Genomic DNA, 24,025 nt, shown 5'->3' with positions numbered 1-24,025 from the left:
GAACCTATTTGAAAAGTAGTGAAATAACTGTTATTTCTGGGTTGGGTTTTTTTGTTTGTCTGTTTCATAACATTCCCTGTGTTTGCTTAAATTTTTAAATCCAAATAGCATGTTTAGTACTCCTCTTTCCATACACATTGGTAATTCAAATGGATCTTGTATCTAACATAGGGTTGTAGAGTTCTTGAAGCTCTTTAATGAGAATAAGAGGTAATAAGCTTTGTTTCAATGCAGAAGGGTGAAAGTTTTGCAGATTTAAGAAAACAATTTTGGACTTGCGATTTGGAGATCCCCTTGGCCCAGGATAGTTGTGATTAAGAGGACGTACTCTGAAACCAGTTTGCTCTGATTGAATCCTGGCTCTGCCACTTCAAGCTGAGTGACTTTGGGCTTGTTAGCCTTTTTGAGCCTCCAATTTCTCATCTGTAAAATGGGTGTAATAATAGTACCTATTTAAGAAGTATGTTTGGGGGGTGCCTGGGATTGAGTAGGGCTCCCTGCTTAGCAGGGCGTCTGCTTCTCCCTCTTTTCCCTCTTCTACTACCCTTCCCCCTGCTTGTGCTCTTTCTCTTCTCTCTCTCTCAAGTAAATAAATCTTGGGGGAAAAAAAAAGAAGTGTGTTTTTGAATGAGTAACTGAATTAATACCTAAAGCCCTTAGAACAGCCTCTGGCACTAAGTGTTATTTAAGCGTATGACAGTAGTGGTAACTCTAATAGTGGTGGCAGATGCAGTAGTACTTCTTGCAGCTCTTACTGTCTGCTTATCTCCAATCTTAAGTACCATTGTTTCTTCTGGTTAAGATACTTTATATTAAAATCTAGCAAAGGCAAATTAAAAGTACTTCTTTTAGCTCTATTTGGACACTGCTTATTGTAGCTCATTTGTGATGGAATTCTACAAAAAAATAAGTTCCCAAAGTACATGTTAGATGAGTCTCACTCATGTCCTTTTAATCTCTGGGGTAGATTGTCTCCCACATTCCTGGGAGTGGACTTTGTTTAAAGGTCATAATACAGTCCAACAAAGATTGAACATCCATTGTGAACTGGCTACAGGAACTTCTTCGTAACATCTTAGATAGGAAGTTACTCCATTTATCAAGAAGTTACCAGATAGGCTGTAAGATATTTTATTCTTCTGTGGATAAAAATTTTGAATAAAACAGTGAAGTACAGACCTATATGATATGGTAATCAGGTTTCTCCTTACACCGGTTTTGTTGAATAAGGCTGTTCAGCCACATGCCAATTGGCTCCTTCATTGTGTTGTTCTCTAAACCTCATTAGTTCATCTTGTTCACAAAGACACTAAAGAGCCTTCACTAATTCTAAAGACAGTATTTACACAGATCTACTAGTCTGATACCTCTAAAATAAGATAAGTGATTAGTTGGTTATTATTGTTTTTGTAATCCATAGAAGTATCATATCATTGATTCTTTTTCTAAGGTATGACAAAACCTATGTTCCTTAAGCTGTTGCACATTTTTTTAAAAGATCTGCAATAGACTCCATACTTAGTTTCTTGAGTCCTCTTACTGTTTTGTTTTGTTTGTTTGTTTGTTTGTTTTTAAGATTTTATTTATTTATTTGACACAGAGAGATAGAGATCACAAGCAGGCAGAGAGGCAGGCAGAGAGAGAGGGGGGACGCGAACTCCCCGCTGGGCAGAGAGCCCGACGTGGGGCTCGATCCCAGGACCCTGAGATCATGACCCAAGCTAAAGGCAGTGGCTTGACCCACTGAGCCACCCAGGTACCCCCCTCTTACTGTTTTTGAACATAGACTATTTAGCCACTTGTAGTCTTTTTGTACCTTTGCCATTCTCTCTTTTTTCTCAGATTTGTCAGCAGTAGTTCCATAACGACAACCACAAGTTCTCTTTCAGGGAGGTGATTCATTTAGTTTACAGAGCTGAACTCATTTAAGCCAGCCAGTCTTTGTACCTGTTATACATTTTTTTTTTAAATTGTATTTCTTTATTTGAGAGAGAGAGAAAGCACAAGCAGGAGGGGCAAAGACAGAGAATCTGAAGCAGAGCCTGTGGTGGGGTGGGGAGAGCCTGATGCAGGGCTTGATCTCATGACCCTGAGATCACAGCCTGAGCCAAAACTAAGAGTCGGCAGCTTAACCAACTGCCACCTGGGTGCTCCAACCTGTTTTTCTTTTATTTTCTTTTTTTTTTTTTTTAAAGATTTTATTTATATATTTGACAGAGAGAGATCACAAGTAGGCAGAGAAGCAGGCAGAGAGAGAGAGAGGAGGAAGCAGGCTCCCTGCTGATTAGAGAGCCCGATGCGGGACTCGATCCCAGGACCCTGAGATCATGACCTGAGCTGAAGGCAGCGGCTTAACCCACTGAGCCACCCAGGCGCCCCCTGTTTTTCATTTTGATCAAGCTTTACAACATTACTTTTTACCTTTCTGGTCCAAATATCATTCTCCTAAGGGGCGGGGGAGTAAGTAAAAGTAGAAGTTGGATAGTTCTGTTTTCTCCCTGTCCATTTTTTGGTGTATTATTTTAGCCAAACTGTGACCCTAGTCTTTCACTGATTTTGCTCTGGAGTTTAGATCCAAGGATAGGAGTGCTGTTGGCAGGGGTGTGGAGTTTTATCGCTATCCAGAGAGGGGTTTTTTGTTTTAATTCTTACCAGAGAACTAGATAATCTTGATCTGGAAAGTATATTTCTCTAGGGGTACCTTTAGTAACTGTTGGTTTGTGTAAACAGTCCTACTCATGATGGTCTCTTCCTTTGTTTTGCTTCTATATTGCCAGTTACTAATTCCTCTTGGTGATTTTATATTTCATATCCTATATATCAGTGGCATGATATATATATTCTGCTACAGAGGAAGCTGAGTTTTTTTAAAACTTTTTCTTCCCTTTTTAACCTGACAGCGCTTTGTTCTGCAATTAACATTCAATTCTGCCTTTGCGTTTCCTGTAGCTCACACTCATGCTGAATTCCCAGTTTTGGCAGCAGATGTCTCCCATGAGCTGCTTAAAAATCTAAAGGCTTTGTTTAGATTTTTTTTTTTTTTACTACCTAGACTAGTGAGATCCAGCTAATGAGTGGTTTATATGCTTGCTATTTCTAAGGGACCATTCTGAGTTCTGTTTTTCATAATATGACTCTTTATAAGTAGAAGAAACTGGACTTTAGGGATGATTTTGTCTGAAAGTTATAGATTTCTAGATGAAAAAAATTAAATGTAATCAACTTAGGAATTGCAATTGAAACCAAATTCTCAAAATTTTAGATTAGTGCTGTTTCCTGCGACTGAGAATTTTTAAAGGTGGAAGACGCTTAGAAATATTTTTTTTAAAAAAGAAGGAAATTTTAAAAAAAAAAAAGAAGGAAATTGAAAAAAAAAAAAAAAGAAGAAGAAGAAGGAAATTGAATTCCAAAATAGTTAATAAAATTTCTCATTGTCATAGGACTAAATGGTACAACTGAAATTCAAAACAGATGTCATTATAGACCAATGCTTTCTACAACATGCCTTTCCATCAGAATACTGTTTTCCTAAGCAACTCTCATAGAACATTTTTATTCTCAAATTTTCTCATTACCTTTAATATTTGTAAAGTTTCTGTCCTATCTCTTAAGAACAGTAAATGTTCTCTGATGCACTGTCATTTACTTTTTTAGAATGTGCTCCATTTTACCATTTCTTCCCTTTTAGATGTTACATATTACTTTTTTTTTTTTTTAAGATTTTATTTATTTAGTTGACAGACAGAGCTCACAAGTAGGCAGAGAGCCAGGCACAGAGAGAGGAGGAGCGGGCTCTCTGCTCGGGCTCGATCCCAGGACCCTGGGATCATGACCTGAGCCGAAGGCAGAGGCTTTAACCAACTGAGCCACCCAGGTGCCCCATACATATTACTTTTAAAATAACTGCAGACATTTGACCTTCTTGAACCATAATATATTTTTATTAACATATATTATTTGCTTCAGGGGTATAGGTCTGTGAATCATCAGCCTTACACAATTTACAGCACTCACCAAATCACATACCCTCCCCAGTGTCCGTAATGCAGCCACCCTCTCTCTCCCTCCCTACCCCCCAGCAATCTTCATTTTGTTTCTTGAGATTAAGAGTCTCTTACGGTTTGTCTCCCTCCCCAGTCCCATCTCGTTTCATTTTTTTTCCCTCCCCTGCCGAACCCCCCTGGCCTGCTTTTCAAATTCCTCATATCAGAGAGATCATATGATAATTGTCTTTCTCTGATTGACTTATTTCGCTCAGCATCATACCCTCCAGTTCCATTTATGTCGTTGTAAATGACAAGATTTCGGGTTTTTGGATGGCTGCATAGTATTCCGTGGTATATGTGTACCACATCTTCTTTATCCATTCATCTGTTGATGGACATCTAGGCTCTTTGCACAGTTTGGCTATTGTGGGCATTGCTGCTATAAACATTGGGGTGCATGTGCCCCTTCAGATCACTACATTTGTATCTTTAGGGTAAATACTCAGTAGTGTGATTGCTGGTCATAGGGTAGCTCTATTTTCAACTTTGAGGAACCTCCATACTGTTTTCTAGAGTGGCTGCACCAGCTTGCATTCCCACCAATAGTGTAGGAGGGTTCCCTTTTCTCTGAATCCTTGTCAACATCTGTCATTTCCTGACTTGCAAATTTTAGCCATTCTGACTGGTGTGAAGCGGATATCTCACTATGATTTTGATTTGTATTTCCGTGATGCTAAGTGATGTTGAGCACTTTTTCATGTGTCTGTTGGCCACTTGGATGTCTTCTTTGCAGAAATGTATGTTGAACCATGACTTTTTAAATCTTCTTTTTAAGTCTACTTATTGGACGTGAATACTGAAAACATGTGGGTAAACATGTATTTGTACTTCAACTTAGATGAAATTGTCTTGTGGGAAACTAACAGTTCTCATGTCTGTTATCTTCTTTACTCTCAGGTAGTCCAGGGAGTACAGTATTTTCAGTGTTTCTTTCTACTGAAAATTTTGTGTCATTTGTTAATAATATATAAGAGAAATATTGAGAATTAAGTTAAAAAAAAAACATTTTTGCCACGGTGAAATGAATCTAGAACATGCTGCTGAAAAATCTTAGACTGCTGGGGGGAATTCTGTGCCTAAAGCTTTGAGATTTCGGGATTAAATTTGTAAGGTATACTCTTTCTGGCAGATGATACAGAGCCCATAAGGTCTATGTTCTAACTATGTTCTAGGAAAGGATTCTGCCGTTTGGAGACTATATACCTGGTTCACTTATGCTGAGTTTCTCCATAGCCAACACATTTCTTGAAGTAATTTTCTTAAACTTAACCTGGAGAGGGACAGCCCTAGAGCAATAGGCTGAGACATAAGAATGGGTTAAGAATGGGTCAGCCTGAAAAGGAAAAGCTAAGATGTGGGTTGTCTTCACTGCAGAACCCTTCAGACTAATTTTGTTCACCATTTATGGCAATAGCGTGACAATAAAATATCAGATGTAACTAGAATTGGCTACCAATACAGACTGCCCGCCTGTACTCATTTCATAAGAACCCCGTGTAGCTGAGAAAACTGAGGCCCAGAGAAATTAAGAATCTTCCATAAATTTAGTCAGTTAGCTGGTGACACAGTTTGGATTTATTCCCAGATCTAGCAGTGCACAGTGAAATTAGGAAAGGGTGAATAAAAAATGTGCCAGTTTAGCCAAGTGTTGGGGTCATTATGGGGTCATTAAAGTTTAGGTTCCTGGATCAAGATCCTGTGTTTCCAGTTTGTACTTGTTCTCCAAGGAACAAAATGAATTTTAGGTATGCTGGAGTGATTTCATTTGCATCCTCTCGTTCTCTAAGTTAGACCCACTTCTGGTGAGTAGATGTACCTGGTATCAGACATTTAACAAACAGCTCTAGTTCCGAGATCCTATTACTTTGTGTGATACCCAACAACCGCCCTTCCCTACCCCTTCCGTCACAAGTTTCTAGATCAAAGCAATATCGTGACTGCCTTTAACTGAGCCAGACTGCAGTGACAATCTTAGCTTACCTCCAGATGCGATCATTCTGTGCACTTATTTTTAGTCTTCTGTTCCTCTCATTGTTGTTCTGTGTTACGCCTTGTGTTTTTAAGGCTTTGAAGAGGGTAATGCTTTTTTGTCTTATTTCATTCTTAGCACAGCTTTCATACAGTTAGGAACTAAACAAATTCTTACAATGACATTGTTTATTTTTAAGACTGAAACTTACTGATTTACTTAATTTTATTTCATTTGAATACCTTAACATTTAGCCAGACTTCTGGATTGTTTTTGCTTTCAGCTATACAGAATAATTTTTTTCATGGAGTAGTTTTGTCCAAATAAAGAAAATTGTACATCTTTATAGATACCTCTTGTTTTAAAGAGGTGATTTTATACATGACATAAAGTTCTTCTTTTATAATTCTTGGTACATTTATATCATCTTCATCACCTAATTCATTGTTATATTAATTAGATGAAAACTGACATTCCTTCTATACATAACTGACTTGCTCTTCAGTTTTGTCACCCTCATGTTCTGTGAGGAGAAGTGTATCTAATAGAATGATTGAGGAAACCTGAGTGTTTGAACTGCGGAGCCTCATTGGGCTCTGGAACATGGCAGGATTAATCCCATTTCTCATTCCATGTTTCATGAAAAACTTGGAGTTCTCTGCCCTTGGATTTCGGAAGTAGGTATTGCTGGAACATTTTCTGACAGTTTTTACTGATTTCATGGCCCGGTAATTGCAGCTGATGTATCGGCCAAACGCGTTCCGAAATGTCTTATTGAAGAGGGTGTAGACCAAAGGATTCACCCCTGAAGAAACATAGCCTATCCACACAAATACCTCTAGGAGCATTTTGAGAGTAGTCTGGTTGCAGGAATCACATAAAACTAAAGTTATATTTGTAATAAAAAAGGGGCACCACATAAGCAAAAAGAGAAAAAAAACAATCCCTAGAACCTTAGAGGCTCTCTGTTCATTGGAAATGTTCTGCACAGACTTTTTTCCAACTGTGGACATTCTTCGCCTTTGTATCTTACCACTTGAATTGGGCAGAGTTTTGCCTTTGTGGGAACTGTCCAGCATTGCCACCTTTTCAGGTGATGAGCAAGGTGTTTCTTTGGAACTTTGGAAGACTGTAGACACAGCCAACCATGTTAGGCGTTGAGGTTGCTTGTTTTTGACCAAATAAGCTTTCTTCTGTAAAGCTTGGATAGTGAGAAAGTAGGTGACAATCATGATTGCCAGAGGTGTGAAGAAGGCAGCCAGTGAGCCAAAGAGCATGAAGTTGCCAAAACGATCCTTTGTCAGCACACAGGTGATGTTGCTTGGGTTACCTGCATCAATTTCTATCCCTCTGATGGGTACTGGAATGGCAATGCCTAAGGAAGAGGGAACAAGATAAATTGAGTTAATTTTATGACCTTTGACTCTTAGATTAGGTCCTTTTAGAGTTTATCTTAGTGACTTTATATGGTTAATGGTTAGTCAATTTTCATTCCTAGTACACACAGTGCAGAATCTGTCAAAGCATTTAATTAAAGGAAGATTTAACAAATAGACCCAAGTAAGCAAACCCGGTGTTTTTAAACAGAGATTGATTAGTGATTTCAAGTTTATAATTTAAGCTTCCCTAAAGCTGTAGTATATCTACAAAATAGAAGAGAATGTCATTTATTCTCCATTTCTCATAATCTCTTTGTGTTTATTGATCTATCCCCAGGTTAAGAAAACGTAGTGCAGAAGAGAATTTGCTTTATCTTTATATCCAATGTAGTTGATTTAAAGAGACCACAATATATTCATGCAGTATCTTAATTCTAGATAGATGACTATTGTCTTTGAGGCTACACAGTTTGATTTAATAGACATTTTCATTATTTGTAATTTATGAATGTCTTAATCTTTTCCTCTGACGACTTAGGGAAAACTAAGTGGAGTTCATTGTTTTTGTTTTTGTTTTTTTAATGCTACTTAAATATTTGAGATCATATGAATCATGAAATTTACTTTCTCCTTTTTTTTTTATTTTTAATTACTTATAAAGTGTTATTTGCTTCAGGGGTACAAGTCCGTAAATCATCAGTCTTACACAATTCACAACACTCACCAAAGCACATACCCTCCCCAGTGTCCGTAACCCAGCCATCCTATCTCCCCCGTACCGCCTAGCAACCCTCAGTTTGTTTCCTGAGATTGAGTCTCATATGGGGGGAGAAAGAAGTCTCATATGGTTTGTCTCCTCCCCAGTCCCATCTTGTTTCATTTTTTTCCCTCCCTTCCCCCCATGACCCCTCACCCTGCCTCTCAATTTCCTCATATCAAAGAGATCATATGGTAATTGTCTTTCACTGATTGACTTATTTTGCTTAACATCATAGCCTCTAGTTCCATCTACGTCATTGCAAATGGCAAGATTTTTGGTTTTTTGATGGCTACATAGTATTCCATTGTATATATATACCACATCTTCTTTATCCATTCATCTGTTGATGGACATCTAGACTCTTTCCATAGTTTGGCTATTGTGGACATTGTTGCTGTAAACATTGGGGGGCATGTACCCCTTCCGATCAATACATTTGTATCTTTAGGATAAATACCCAGTAGTGCAGTTGCTGGGTCATAGGGTAGCTCGATTTTCAACTTTTTCAGGAACCTCCACACTGTTTTCCAGAGTGGCTGCACCAGCTTGCATTCCCAACAGCATAGGTGTTTTTCCACATCCTTGTCAACATCTGTCATTTCCTGAATTGTAAATTTTAGCCATTCTGACTGCTGTAAGGGGGTATCTCACTGTGTTTTTGATTTGTATTTCCCTGATGCTGAATGATGTTGGGCACATTTTCGTGTGTCCGTTGGCCACTTGGATGTCCAACAGAAAGGGAGAAGATATTTGCAAATGACATATCAGATAAAGGTGTAGTATTCAAAAGCCTTATCAAATTCAGCTTATCAAATTCATAGATAGAACTTATCAAATTCAACACCCACAGAACAAATAAGCCAATCAAGAAATGGACAGAAGACATGAACAGACATTTCTGCAAAGAAGACATTCCAAATGAAATTTATTTTCAGGTTGAGAGTTCCTCTAACAGATATGAAAGAAATATATCTCGTGCTAATTTTCTAATGTTTTAAATACCATGGAGTGGGTATTTAAATATGATATTGCCACATGAAGTAGCTTATTAGACAAGTACACAAGTGTTATCCTGAATCCTTTCCCTTTGAAACAGCAGATTCTTAAAAAGAAGTTTGAATTAACTGTATCTTTAGAAATCTCTAGAATCCTTGTGTTTTGTTTTTTTTTTTTATGAATTTGAAAGTACTTCATCATGTACACAGCCTTTTTATGGTAACTGAAGAGCCATTGATGAAAATATTTTCCTCAAATACTTTCTAACAGGGAGACTACTGCTTTTTCTACTTTTCCTCAACTCTCCCACCAGAAAGTGGATTCTTTATACTTACTTTTCTACACTAGAAGTCAGCACATTACAGCTTGAGGACTGAATCTGGCCTGCATCCTGTTTTTGTAAATAAAATTTTATTGGAACACCGTCATCCCTATTTGTTAACAAATCGCCTGTGATAGCTTTTACTCTCCTGCTGCGGAGTTGAGTAGTTGTGACAGAAACTGTTAGAGCCCGCAAGCCCAAAATATTTACTTTCTTGCCGTTTACAGGAAAAGTTGGCTGACCCCTGCTGTACCCTGGTAATTCTAAGTGATTTTTCCACTTTTCTCCCCAAAACCGTTCCCTTTTGAAGTCTATTGATAATCTGCTTACAATACTCTGTTCTCCATGCAGGTCATCTACCAACCTCCAGGACCTCTGCCCATCTTCCTCAGTAGATTCAGCACCTTGCTAAAGCCTTCCTCTCCACCACTCCATTGCTGTTACCTTCCATGACTTGACCTTATTGATGACCCTTCTGACATCTTCATTTTGTGTCTGTTGAACTCCATTCTGATATCTTTTACTATTTTAAAAATTTTATTTCCAGTGTGGTTAACATACAGTATTATATTAGTTTCTGGTGTATCAACCCTCATTATTATTATTTGCACTCCTGAAGGCATCCACAAACCCTCTTAAAGCAGTCTTATATCTAAAACCAAGAACTTTGTGTGAAGTTTCCCTTTCTTGCCGTGCTACTGTGGGACTTCGTTTTATAGTTATGTTGACCTCTAGTCCATTCATCCTTCTCTATTTTCACATTCTGTTAACCTCCTTCAAGGTTCACATTACCTTTTCAACCAGATCGGTGGCCAATAACATAAGTTTTCGCTGGTACTTTTTATACCCTTATCCCCTTACTCTTTCATACCTTACTTTTTGCCAGGTCTTACTGAGGATAACTAAGTCCAGAAGAAAGCGAGCTCTTTTCAGCATTTTTCAGAATTTAAAAACCGAACTAACCCAATCATCTGCTTTTTCTTCTACAAAGTTACTAAATTGTCATTGATCCTACAAACAAAGGGTGATGAAATGAACACAGCATTGATTGTGGCATTGGTGCTGAAAAGCTGTTAACAGTCTTTAAGCCAACTATCTAAAGCCTCTACATTTTGGGGCACCTAGGTGGCTCAAATCGGTAAGCATCTGCCTTTCAGCCCAGGTCATGATCCTAGGTGCTAGGGTTGAGGCCCATATCAGGGCAGGGAGCCTCTTTCTCCCTTTCCCTCTGCTCCTCCACTCCTGCTTGTTAACGCTCTCTCTCTCTCTCAAATAAATAAATAAAATCTTTTTAAAAAATAAAACCTCTAGGTTTCTTTTCTCATCTATAAAAGGAAAAAGTGAATTTATAAGATCCCTTCCAAAACTGTAAATCTGGAGTCTTCTTTTTATTCTTTTCTACCTGCCTACTTAATACTTTGTATTAGTCTAATTTGTTTAGTCTAATTTGTTTATTATCTGCCTTCCTTGAATATAGAGGCTCTTTTTAATTTATCTTTGTATTCTTGATATCTAGTATGTCACAGGTATGCAACAGAGATTTGATCTGCTTATGGATTCATGCGAACCAGCTTTAATTGGGTATCACTTCTAACAGTAGGCTATTTATTGGCTTGGTCATATTTCATGGTTTCAAATGTTTTAATTCTTCTTAAGGATCATTTCTCTTGTTTTCTCCCTGCCTTTGCCCTGTTTCTTCCACCTTAACCCAACACACACATACCTCACACTGTCTCCCCCATCTCTCCCTTACTGCAGTGAGTTTACCAAAAAGATTGGGACTTCTGGCATGAGCTACTGTTTCCCTCCTTTCCACTTTAAATTTTGGTGACTGTTACCCATTATCTCCCATGCCCTTTCTCTGGCTTCTTTTGGGGGCCTTTTCTGCTCTGTCAATCAGCATCTGTCCCCAAAACTAGCCTATCTCTCTGCTTACAAACCTGTCGTTCTGAATAGACTTTTCCTTGGCCCTGATATCTTCACAAGCCAGAGTAATAACACTCTCGCTTTCTTCTGGACTTTTACCTCCAAACTTTTCAAAAGAGGTTTGGCCCTGCTATTGTTTCAGGAACATAAAGGTCACTTTCATTATCTTGGTTTTTTTGCCCAGTGTTCTTACTTTGATTAGAGAAAGACCATGTCTTTTTTATGGTTTTCCTTTAGCATTCCAGATCTCTCTTGATTTTTTTGCTCTTTGATTTTTTTTTTTCTAGGAAGAAGTGAATCTGCTAGTCAGACTATTGATGATCATCATAGTAATTGTTGTGAATCTTTTCTGATACTAACTTATAAGAGGTCTGAATTATTTCTGCTGTACTTCATGCTAGGATACTCTATCATAGAAGCTATCTTTGAGCATTAAAGATGGGCACAAGGGCATAAGGCAGTTTAGAAGAAATACTATTTTCTTATGTAAATCATTTCTGAATATCGCTAGCATCTCTCTTAAAACCTCCAATTAATCATATATCCAGAACACTGATGTAGATACTTACTACCTTTATTCTATACACATACATACTGGCTTCCAAGATGAATTTATGGTCTTTAGTATGTGCATACAAAGTGTTTGGTTTTTTTTTCTTGTTTTTCTTTTCCTGTTTATCTTCTTAAGTGTGACTGAAGATGCATTTTATTTTTTTTGTTACTTTAATACTAATTTCGAGATTCTGCATGCTCCCTAGACCTTAATGATCTATTGACAAAAACAAAACCTGTTTTCAGACTTAGTCTTCCTGCATGTCAAAATCAAAGCAGGAAGATATCTCAGTAACCTTTGTAAAGATGATTCTTTCTGAGGACGTGAACTTTTTGCTTTTTCACACATGTTGTTAATAGTGTGATTTTATATGATGACATGGCATAAAGAGCTTGTGTTGGTGTATCAGTATATCAGTAGTCTGCCTTGACCTCTTATGCTAAGTTTCACAGCCTACCTGGCCTGGTATATTTCTAACCCAAAAGAAACCAAAGGCTGTTTATTTATACCACCCCACACCCTGACATTCCCCACATACCTATTGAAATTAGCCATACCACTGTAATCTTGATGAGTGCTGTGGCTCGTGAGTTATATTGATTGGCCTGGATTGGCTTTTTGATGGCTATATAACGATCCACGGAAATGGCACAGAGATGCATGATGGATGCAGTAGAAAAAAGAACATCAAGAAATAACCAGGCAGGGCATAGAACAAGTGGGAGGGGCCACATAGCCTCTGAAAAAAAAAAAAAAACAAAAGCATATTCTCTTGAATGGCAATCTTCAATTTACAGTTTCTTTTTAAAGTGATATATATTTTTAAACTTTTTGTTACTTATTTGAAATTTTATGAGTTAACCTCCACAAGATGTATAACTTTAGATAATGGATTCAGTAATAATAAATACATTTCTGTAAATGGTCCCTTTTAAATACAGTTTCTGTTTTGTATAGTAATCACAACACCCTTTTTCAAAATCAGCAGTTTAGCATTTTTAGCATTCATTTGACCGTAGTTGCTCTTTTGTCTGTTCTTTTTGTGATCTTTTAAAAATTTCCAGTGTTTCAACTGCAACTTAACCTTGCTAGTCAAATAAAATTAATTTTTAAGCTGCTTTTGTATAAAAAGAATATTTTACCATATAGAGGAAGCAATACAATGTGGCAAAAAAGAGTATTAGAATGGGAATCTCAGTAAAGCCTAGTATTTGACTCGTTTCTAGTAATAACTAGCAGCGTGATCTTTGTTTATAGCAAATTCTCATTTGGTGAAATGATAGGAGTTTTCTTTTTGACAGAAGTAGTTCTTAAATAAAGTTTGCAAAAGGAATGACTTCAGATTATTCTGAAGAAAAATGGATTGTTATCCTTCCATATTTCATCATTCACTACAGGCACTGGGGAGTTATGGTTTAAAAAGAAAGTGTCAGGATAAACATAGTACTTAATTTATGTAACAAAGTCTTATTAAAAAAATTTATTCTATGCCTCATACAGTCTTAAGCATTTGAGAAATAATAACTTGGAAAAAATTCAGTTTTGGATATGGTACTGAATATCCTATGTACTTTTCCAATAAATTTACTTAGGCAAGTATCTATAACACATATGGGTTGATATGTTATATTTTGTACATACACCTAGTATATATATATTTGCGATTCCAAAACACCTAGAATTTACTTTAGGGTTTCCCCTAGAATATTTCATTTAGAACCACATTTCTAACACACACACACACACACACATTTTAGACCTTGCAATAAAAGCAAATTACTTCTGTGCAGAACAAATGTCATATATATATGAGAGTATCTAAATCCTTTTTATAGTTTAATTGTTGTATGTCCACTAAAAAATATAAACTACTTTTCCTAGTTTTTGCATGATTATCTGACCTTGACAGATAATTGGGATAATTGAAGGAAGACCGAGATACCATTTTAGGATTTCAGAGCACCAAGAAACTCTTCAGTTGTAAACTGTTTAAATTTAAGAACCTTGGGGGTAGAGAGATGTTAACATCCCACACCAAAAATAAATAAATAAGTGAAAGACTATCATTTAGGGAAAGAGTTTTGAGATAGATTGGAGTATTTTTTTTCAAAAGCGTACAAATTAATGTTTTAAAAGCAGTGTTTTAGAAGACTCTGGGGAACATTATATTATCTTGGGTCTTAAAAGATGCACCAACATTTATTCACTGTTGTAGGATAGGTGCTCAGAATGCATCATAGGAAGAAATTTATAGGAGACCTCTCAAAATAAATCAAGTGTGGCAGAGAAATCTGTCTTTAGAGAGAAACTTAATCAGTTAGATTTTTCTCCCTCTTAGTCGTAGTATTCAGATTTTCTGTTAATAAGTAGAAGAGGACTTTGGACACTGAAAGGCTGCAACGGACCTCAGTTTAACTAAACTAGCAGTTCAGGTAGAGTGAAAATAATCTATGATTGAAAGAGTTGTGCAGTGGAAACTACTTGAAATGATGTTACATTCTAAACTGTCCTGACGTTCTACATTTAGAACTGAGTAGAAAATAGAAAAATACTCAAATATAGAACTATAACAAGAGATACTGATCATAGTTTTAAACTTGCCTATTTAGCTTTTCTAATTATGGGTTATGTTTTTAAATTAAGATCTGGGAAATTCTAGTCATAAACCTAGTAGCCATGAGCAGGAAGCCATGTAAAAAGTACAAGTCTTTGGAAAATAGACAATTTGACTCTAATTGTGGACTAAAAGAGAAAGCTCTTTAGTGCTCCAATGAAGCCTTGTTGGGCTCAGTTTCCAACAGAATGAAGTTATTTTATAAACTCCAAATTTTCAGGGGTGTCTGGGTGGCTCAGTCGGTTAAGGGACTGCTTCTTCTCAGGTCATGAGCTTGAAGCCTCTTTTGGGCTCCCTGCTCAGCAGGGAGCCTGCTTCTCCCTCTCCCCACCCCTTCACACACACACCCCAATTCATGCTCTATCTCGCTATTTCCTCTCTCTCAAATAAATAAAATCTTGGGGCGCCTGGGTGGCTCAGTGGGTTAAAGCCTCTGTCTTCGGCTCAGGGTCCTGGGATCAAGCCCCACATTGGACTCTGCTCGGCAGGGAGCCTGATTCCTCCTCTCTCCCTGTCTGCCTCTCTGCCTACTTGTGATCTCTGTCTGTCAAATAAATAAATAAAATCTTAAAAAAATAAAATAAACTATAATTTTGGTGCATGAAGCAGATATTTAATGCAGTTTGCTAGAATTTTATTATTTTAGTCAGTACTGATTACTAATAGTAGAAATACTGAAGCATGATAGGGAATTTTCTTTAGGGAGACTGTGATACAGGTTTAGGATTAAGAGAGATGGATCTTTATTATTAATCTTTATAATTGAAAGTTTCATGAAGGTACTAGTCAATAGGCTTTTTATGAAATGAACATAAAAGTAATATGACAGCATTAAATTAGTAGAAATCTTTTATATAAAGAAAAATCTTTTATATAAAGAAAAAATCTTGTCTGCCTAAAACAGATTTGGGTAATCTAAGAATTTATACAAATTAAAAACAGTTCTAGACATTCTTGGGTTATAAAGGGATTTTCCCTAGTCCAGATACTTTAATTTCTAAAATTATCTTTTCATTTAGTATTAATTTGATAGGCTCAGGGTCAGAAAAGTTTCTTACTTTGGTGTGGGGTAGATTAACTACTCCAAAACTTTGTTATTTTTACTAGGGTTTTAATTTGTTTTAAGGACTTATAATTTCATTTATTTGTTATAATGTATTATGTCCAGCTTACTTCCATAAGAACTTACTATACTATTTCAAATGGGCCAGTTATAGATTTATACAGAAAGAAAAACATATATAAGAGTTAATATAAGGGAAATAAGTTATCAGGTACTTGAACTAAATTAATTACTGCTATTCTGGGGCTCTGAACTTGTCTTTTTCATAAAAGCTAAGGCAGAAGAAGGAAAACTTTTAAATTGTATAGTATTTGTTGTTTCACAATATGTGCACAAACTTTCTTTAAAAAACCTACCTCTTCCCTCACCTGCTCCCAAATTAGTCTTAAAGAGGAATTTAATTTCAGTAAAGTTTGAATAATGGCACTTCTGTGGATGCCTGAAATAATTACAGGTCAGTAATTATAGGAGCATAACAATCTTGCTGAGTTGTGGATTATATGTAGTTCATTATTTATCTAAAAATATTAATAGCACAAAGTTTGTTGCTTAAAATGAAGACTTGCATGCTTCAAATACCACCATACATAAGGGGTGGTAGAATTGCCGTTCAATTACATCAGTTTCTGTTTGTCTCCATACAAGGGGCAACAACTTCATAGACATGGGCCCAGGTCTCATATCTTCCTCAGAAAAGAGATCTGGTGATCATCTCAAAGATTCGTACAAGTATTATTTAAGACCCAAGTATTCTGTATCATTTAATATGAAATATAACTTTTAAAAAAATTGTCTGAAAAAAAATATATTGTCTGCTTTGTCCCCAGAGAAAACTCTATGTCTGACTTGTTAGGTAAAGTTATTTCAGATGTTAATGTTGGCTGTTTGTCAAATATGACCATTACGGTTGCATAATTTCTCATTTCATTTGAGAAAGCAGTGTAAAAGAATGAGTTAAGACTGTGAATTCTGGAGTCCATTCTCTGGGGTTCAAATCATATCTCTGCCATTTATTTATTATTATTCTGTCCGCTCTTGGAAAATGGTGATAATGATGATGATACTAATTTTATAGGATTGCTTTGAAGATTAAATGCAGTAATACATGTAAAGTGTTTAGAACAATGTCTGGCATAAGAAAGCACTCTATAAATGTTAGTTCCTATTACTATTACTGTTTGACAGAAACTAGCCTACCCATTAAAACACTCCTACTAAGAAGTAAATGTTAAGTCATATCATCACCGTAAAACCAATATGTTTGTCCTCCTGTCTGCTGTAGCAAGAGTGCATGTAGCCAACTGAACTTAAAGCTTTTATTTTTTTAAAGGTATGAGAATGTGTTTAACTTTAAATTTTCATGAAAGTATGCCTTTTATTCTCTATATTTATATGTGTGTGTGTATATATATATAAATAGCAAACATAAATAACCTATATACATTGAATGCTTGGCTATTTATTTATTTATTTAGCTTTCTTTTTAATGGCTGTAGAAACCTGAGTGTTTTTAACCAGAAACTCCACATTTCTTGGTGAGATGCACTCATTTGATCTGAAACCCGCTTACTCTTTCGGCAGGCTTTTAGTTTGGAAAGCTGAGTTATATGATTAATTCAGAAAAATAATTAAAATTAACCTATAAATCTGAGACATAAGATATTTGCCTTCTGAGAATTTTAAATGACTGTATTTTTGAAGCTGTCCCAAGGGGACTGTGCCTATAGAGTTTACCAAGGTAAATAGTTCATGAGTTTATTGGAGTAGGACAGACCCTAAATAGCCTCATAGCCAGAAAGGACATGGGGTTTTCAAAGTACCCATTTTTTTATTCTCAGAAATGCTTACGTTTCTATTATCTTTCAGGAAAGAAGGACATAGATCAGTGCTTCAGTTTTTATTATGAAGCTTCTGTTGTCATTTTCCCACTACATATGAATATATAAAATAACTCTGGGATTAGATGTCTAATATGATAGTGTTTTTAGCATTTCAAGTGATTTAATACTTAAAAAATTTCTTTTCTTGGGGGTGCCTGGGTGGCTCAGTGGGTTGAGCCACTGCCTTCGGCTCAGGTCATGATCTCAGGGTCCCGGGATCGAGTCCCGCATCGGGCTCTCTGCTCAGCAGGGAGCCTGCTTCTCTCTCTCTCTCTCTGCCTGCCTCTCTGTCTGCTTGTGATCTCTGTCTGTCAAATAAACAAATAAAAAATCTTTAAAAAAAAAAAATTTCTTTTCTTGGTTTTTTATATTTCCACTTTCCTTTTTTGTTTGTTTTTGTTTTTTAAGATTTTATTTCTTTATTTAACAGAGAGACCGTGTGAGAGGGAATACAAGCAGGGGGAGTGGGAGTGGGAGAAGCAGTCTTCCCGCCAAGCAGGGAGCCCAAGCCCAACACGGGGAACCTGAGCTAAAGGCAGACTCTGAATGACTGAGCTACCCAGGCACCCTAAATTTCCACTTTCCAAAAAGAAGTGCCTTTAATTGCTTTGGTTCCTCATTTAAGATTGGGTAGAGCAGCATTTCACCACATAAATATCTGATTTTCTTTTTCTTTTACTGCTGTATATCTGTTTCACCTCTCTGGTCAGATTCACATCTAAACTAAATCACGTATTTAAGGTATATAAACTCTTCTCATATTCTGCTGATACTTGCCAGTTACTGGTGCCTATAATGTGCTGGGCCTTAGTTGACTATTTCAGGATTCAGTGCCTGGGATCTCTTGCTTCAGATCCCTATCTTGCAACCATTTTATTTTCTACAGCCTCTTGCAATTATAGCATATATACTGTTTCAACTTTAATTGTGAGACATGGATTAAAACTTAAGTTATAAATAAACCAGTAATGACCAATGAATGACCAAACACTGTATTTTCTCCTTTACATTTTTAATCATTTATTTAATGAGAGAAAGTTCAGAGAAGTTCATAAAGTGTGAGCATCCTATCTTTTTTATATTGGCATATGATGTTCTATTTTCCTTTACATCCTATTGAGGTATTTCTAAATGCCTTCTAAGTAGGCATTTTTAAGACTTATGATCATGGATTTTGGGAATTATACACAAGACAGTCAAAACTAGACCTACAAAGCAAAGGTTAAGTCTAGTGCTTCCAGAGTGGAAGAAGTGGCAGAAAGATTGAGATAGGTATCACAGTTCATTTGAGAGACCATGTTAGGCCAGTCATCACAATCTTGCTAAAATAGAAATTCTGTTAAAAAAAAAAAAGCAAACAATATTATATAATCAAATATTATGTAAATCATTGGTTGAATAACATACTCCTCAGCATAAGAGTCAGTTTTTAAAGTTTCACTGCTCTCCTTTCTTCAAAACTTAATTTTATTAGAACATTAACTAATGTAAAGTTTCTTTTGTTACTTCATTTAATTTCCCTGAGATAATTAAAAGCACTCATACTACTCAGTGGTAGTTAATGTTTTATGTTTACAGAATCAGGGACACTTTTGTTTGTACAGACTTCTGAAGTTCAGAAGATGATTCCTACAATGAGAGAAAAATACACAAAATATATTCCCCCCTTTAATGTTATCAAAAATTCTTATAACTGCATTAATTTAGGAAGTCTTTGTATTTGTTAACATGTGAAGGGTTATAAAAATCTTAGTGTTTGAAGTCAAGTTCCAATTTATAGAATGTGCAGTTTCCAGTTTATGAATGCATCCTTTTGAAGTTTTTTGGAGTGCAGAGCATGCATTTTCTCATATACTTTCTCTTAGAAATGGAATAATGTTTTTAATAATGAATTTAAAGCAATAATTTTTAAGTAGTGTTTAAGTTCCCAGGTTAGTTTTTAAAAATCTAATCCCCCAGTGTTGCTTCATTACTGATAGTCGAAGTGTTTGGACCACAGAAGATTTTATTTTATTTTTTAAAAATTAACATTCTTTTGGAAAGAATGAAATGTAGTTAAAACATATCATAGTTATTTAGGACATAAATAGGAAGACATTACATATATTTTATGTTAAAATATGTTGGGTTTTCTGCTACCATTTATTGCCAAGAATATCTTGGGCCCCCAAAATTTAAAAATAAGCTCAGTCGTCAGCTGCAGATACCTACAGCTGTGGACTGTAGGAATTTTTCTGTGGACTACACGGAATTATCTCTTTTATCTGTTTTTCTCTTTTATCTAATCACTTTAATACTATGAAACTTAGCTTTTTAAGATTCTTTAACTATTTAGCTGATAATTTGAGTATCTACCACAGTAATTTGCAAATAGTGGATGTGTGATATGGACTTTAGAGTTAAAATTCAGCTCTCTGTAACTCATTCAGTCTCATTTAATCAAAATAATATATCAATTAAATATTATGATAGTATAAGATGAGCATTGTAACATTTTCTGTATGACTAGCAAAAACATAAAGAGTGTGATTTTACAGATTAATTAGTATTTGTGTTTGGAGATAAGAGCCTTGAATCAGGCATCAACAGTATTTAGCAAATATACATAAATGTTTCTACATTATCCTCATTTATTTCTTTCAAACTTTTTTCAGAATCAAGATCCTTTAGGTTCTCCTTTAGAGTAAAATTTCTTAATTACTTCCCATGGTTACATGTTGTACTAAAATATTCAAAAAATTACAAATGTATAAAAGAAGGGATAGTTGAATATTATTAATGATTAGAGAGTTCATTAAAGCTGTAGAACCTTAGTTATTACTGCTTGCCCTGCTATTGAATTTAAAGCCTCGGTTAGATGTTAATTTAGAATGGAAAGTTTAGCCTGTTACCATCTCATTTGGGGGATCAAACACTTAATTTAGGTATCTTTCTATAATTACTTAAAAATGTAGCATTTAAACCTAAATACAATAGTTTAAATTGGAGGATTTTTTAAATTGGAGTTTTTAGTCTCTTTCTAACACATATTCTAGTTAAATAAACTTTACTTCTATAACCTGAAATATTTTTATCCTCACCATATAAACATAATTTCCAGAAGCCCTATCTGCTACAAATAATCATTTTTTTAAGCAGTCAATGAGTCTAATATCAATTTATGCAAAACACTGAATAAGTTAAGTATTTTCTTTATACTGATTCTCAGAAGCCCTAATAATTTGTCAGCAGAATTATTTACCCAAATTCTGTAACTAGAGATGATACACGTAAGTAAAAACTTTCATTTTAATATTATCTCTTTTCTTATAACAAACTAATATTTTAATATCAAGTTATTATTGTAATAACTCAGGTTTTGGTCACTTGTTTTAATAGTTCATTTTTAATAAATTTTTAATATTTAATTTTATTTTGAATCAGATTTTTCTTATGTGTATCAAGGACATGGATCATTAGAAATCATAAAAGTTAAACAGATGAATCATTTCTTAGGACACTGTGAGCCAGACCATTTCCTTTAGCAATTAAACATAATATTTTCTTAACATGACACATGTGTTAAAGAATTATGTTTAAGGCTAAAATACACAAATGATAAAAAAAAAAAAAAAAAAAAAACAAGAACTTTTAGAACAATTCCAACTTTAAATTGGTGTTTAGTGATTCAAATTGGAATTAAGTGATTGGAAGATTTTATTATTACTCAATAACCCAGCACATAACCAGCTGTCACAAGTGTCCTTGCGGTTGCTTGGTCAAGGGAAAAAAGGTATTGATAATGGGAAAGTTAAAGTTTAGGTCTGTTCTTCACTGTAATTTTTAGTCGATGAATGCAGAATCTGTGAATCTTGCTAAACTTAGATGATTTTTTAAATGATTAAATGGTTATTGGACTTTTATTAGATGGCTGGGGAAAGAGTAGAATAGTTTCTAAGAAATTATTTTTTGCTCTTTAAAACTCATTATCAACAGTAGAAGATGATGGAAATGAGGGACTGTTTACCTACTGTTATCGTTAAATGGTCCAAGTCCATCTTTAAAGATTGGAGTATCCATTTCTCTGATAGTATATCATAGTTCTGTGGTTTGATGCCAGGAGCAAAGTGAAATACTTACCAAACATTATTGTCAAGAGGGCAATCGGCATCACAAACAATCCAACCAGCAAATCAGCCACTGCCAGGGACATTAGAAAATAATTAGTAGCATACTGCAGCTTTTTCTCCAGTGAAACAGCCAGAATAACAAGGATGTTCCCACCAATGGTGGGTATTATCACAAGGAGTATCAGAAGAGCTGCCCAGCGTGGTTTATTTCCCTGTTGCTCACCAGTCTGTTTCATTTCCTCTGGTATCGATTCTGTCTGTAATTCAGACCAGTTAGCAAAGATTAAGTGATGAAAGGAGCTCTGCAAAATGTGCTCAGGAATTCTGCTCTGTTCTGATATTCTGTAAGAGAAGCCCATTCGCTGTTTTCGTGTGATGTGATGTTTTCGTGTGATGTGATCCAATTCCGGACAATGGTCTGCATGGTCGGTAGCTAAGCTGGTCATCTGCTTTTTAAAGGCATTGTACCCAGGCCAAACACTCAAAGCCAAAGTTGACTTCTTCCTTTAAAAAAATTTTTGGGTTCTTGAAAATGAGAGCATACAAGCTTCTGTCCGTTTCTGTAGGTAAGGCCCCAGGGTTTAGTCTTCTGCAGAGGCTCAGATTTCAGAAGGCTTAGTGAAAGAATCTGATAGCTGTGAAAGAAAGACTGTTTATTACTTTCTCTGTCTTCTCTCTCCTCTCTCTCTCTCTCTCTCTCTCTGCTGTAGAACTAGACTCATGTTTGAATTTGAATGCCAATGAGTTCAAAGAGTTCCCTCTAGATTTAAAATATGTAGATTGCATTAGTTTGTTATTTTCAAAAAAACAGAAATAATTCTTGAACTTAGTAGCCCTTCCCATCTCAATAGGTCCCTTGTGCATTTGTGACAGTGCAACTTATTTCCACAGTCGTGTTCCTGATATGCCTCAGGTCACGAAACAGGAGATGCATTAATTTTTTCAGTGGATATTAAAAAAAAAAAAAAGGCTAGATGTTTCCTGACCCTTGAATGTCTTTTTACCTTTACCTTAGAATATGTACAGAAGAAAGAAACATTAAAGCACTACGTAGTTCTGAATAGAACTTTTTGGTACACAATGGTTACCCACCTAGAAATTCTTCAAGCCCACCTAAGTCCATATGAATGATTTACCAGCTAGGAATCCTTATTTGTAATTGGGTTTTATCTGGTCAGGTTTATCTTAATACTGATGAAATAGCCATTTTTATGCAACATTTTAAAACTTTAGTTTGAGAGAAGGAAAAAAAATAGGTATTAATAGGATCCAAATAATTGTTTTTAATAAAATCATCTTTCAGAGAAAGCCTATTGCTGCCACAAGTATTTTCCAAATTTATCACTTTATGCCAAATTTGAAACAGCTCTTTTTTTGTTTTAAGTAGTCATTTTTTTCTATAACCTCCCCAGTTTCCTTGGGAAGGAGGATAAGCTAAGAGGAAGGTTAAACCATTAATTCATAAAATCTGTAAATCCAGGGGTGCCTGCATGGGCCAGCCAGTTAAGTGGCTGCCTTTGGTTTAGGTCATGATCCCAGGGTCCCGGGATTGAGCCCTACGTCAGGGTCTCCTGCTCAGCATGCAGCACGCTTCTCCACTTGTACTCTCTGTCTCTTTCCCTCTCAAGTAAATAAAATCTGTAAATCCTATATAAAATATCTCTCCTGTAACATTGGTAAAATTTTCATTTTGGTTTTTAAGCCACTGAATAGAAATGAAAGATACAGTAGCAGTTTTTCTGAAGAAAGGGAAAAAAATCTTTAGATTAATTATAATTATTTGTAAAATACGTATTTATTTATTTATCTATTTATTTGTAAAATACTTACCTCTTCTTGTTAATTTCCTGAGCATGTCATCTGATCTGCTCAGTAGATCTGCAGTGCTTCTCTGACTGAAGTCCTCTCATTGACTTATTCAGAGCCTCCCACACAGACGCTTAAAAGCAATGAAACAAATGTGTTGTAGAGCTACAGGCATGCCAAGGAAGTTATTTCCTCTTTGATACATTCATTTTTAGAAAGCAGCAGCATTCATTGTAATTCATAAAACTACCAGTTAAGTATGTTGAACCAGTTCATGACCCTATTCATATTGTATTCTTAAGAGCTCTCTTTGGTATTTGAGTGACTGAAATAAACTCTGTCATTTTTGCTTAACATAGTTTTGTTTTGGATTAACACTGAGCTGTTTTTCTTTTTTGAGAAAAATTAAGATATAGTCTAGAGATTCTAGGGCTTTCATTCTGTAAAGAGTGTGCCCTGTGAACCTTGTAGGGATTTCCGGAGTTCTAATTTTTGAACAAGATTCTATTCAGCTTTTATGTGTTGGCTGTGGAACACAGTTAATTCTCTCTGGTTGCAGCCTTATATAGAAGAACACAGAAAGATCTGAATTCAACATGTAT

The 24,025-nt window shown here is 35.6% G+C and overlaps 2 protein-coding genes across 5 annotated transcripts in view; one reads left to right on the top strand and one right to left on the bottom strand.

The window, feature by feature from the left end:
- The window catches only part of PSMD1 (proteasome 26S subunit, non-ATPase 1), a 91,148-nt gene that overhangs the window by 28,311 nt on the left and 38,812 nt on the right, over positions 1–24,025 (top strand). The window lies entirely within an intron of this gene.
- Positions 5,604–23,607, bottom strand: HTR2B (5-hydroxytryptamine receptor 2B). Of its 4 annotated transcripts, XM_059167733.1 has the most exons (5): positions 23,448–23,577; positions 21,841–22,252; positions 21,628–21,687; positions 12,490–12,690; positions 5,604–7,390 (listed from the first exon to the last, which is right to left on the bottom strand). In XM_059167733.1, exons 2-5 carry the CDS (start codon positions 22,061–22,063, stop codon positions 6,495–6,497), a joined length of 1,380 nt encoding a protein of 459 aa, XP_059023716.1. In that variant the 5' UTR covers positions 22,064–22,252; positions 23,448–23,577; the 3' UTR covers positions 5,604–6,494. The 4 variants fall into 4 exon arrangements, with proteins under 4 accessions (XP_059023716.1, XP_059023718.1, XP_059023715.1 ...); XM_059167735.1 differs by lacking the exon at positions 21,841–22,252 and having other exon boundaries at positions 23,448–23,607; XM_059167732.1 differs by having other exon boundaries at positions 21,628–22,252.

The sequence above is a fragment of the Mustela lutreola genome, chromosome 3, assembly GCF_030435805.1.
Source record: "Mustela lutreola isolate mMusLut2 chromosome 3, mMusLut2.pri, whole genome shotgun sequence".
NCBI lineage: Eukaryota > Metazoa > Chordata > Mammalia > Carnivora > Mustelidae > Mustela > Mustela lutreola.
This window is presented reverse-complemented; position numbering and strand designations above follow the sequence as displayed.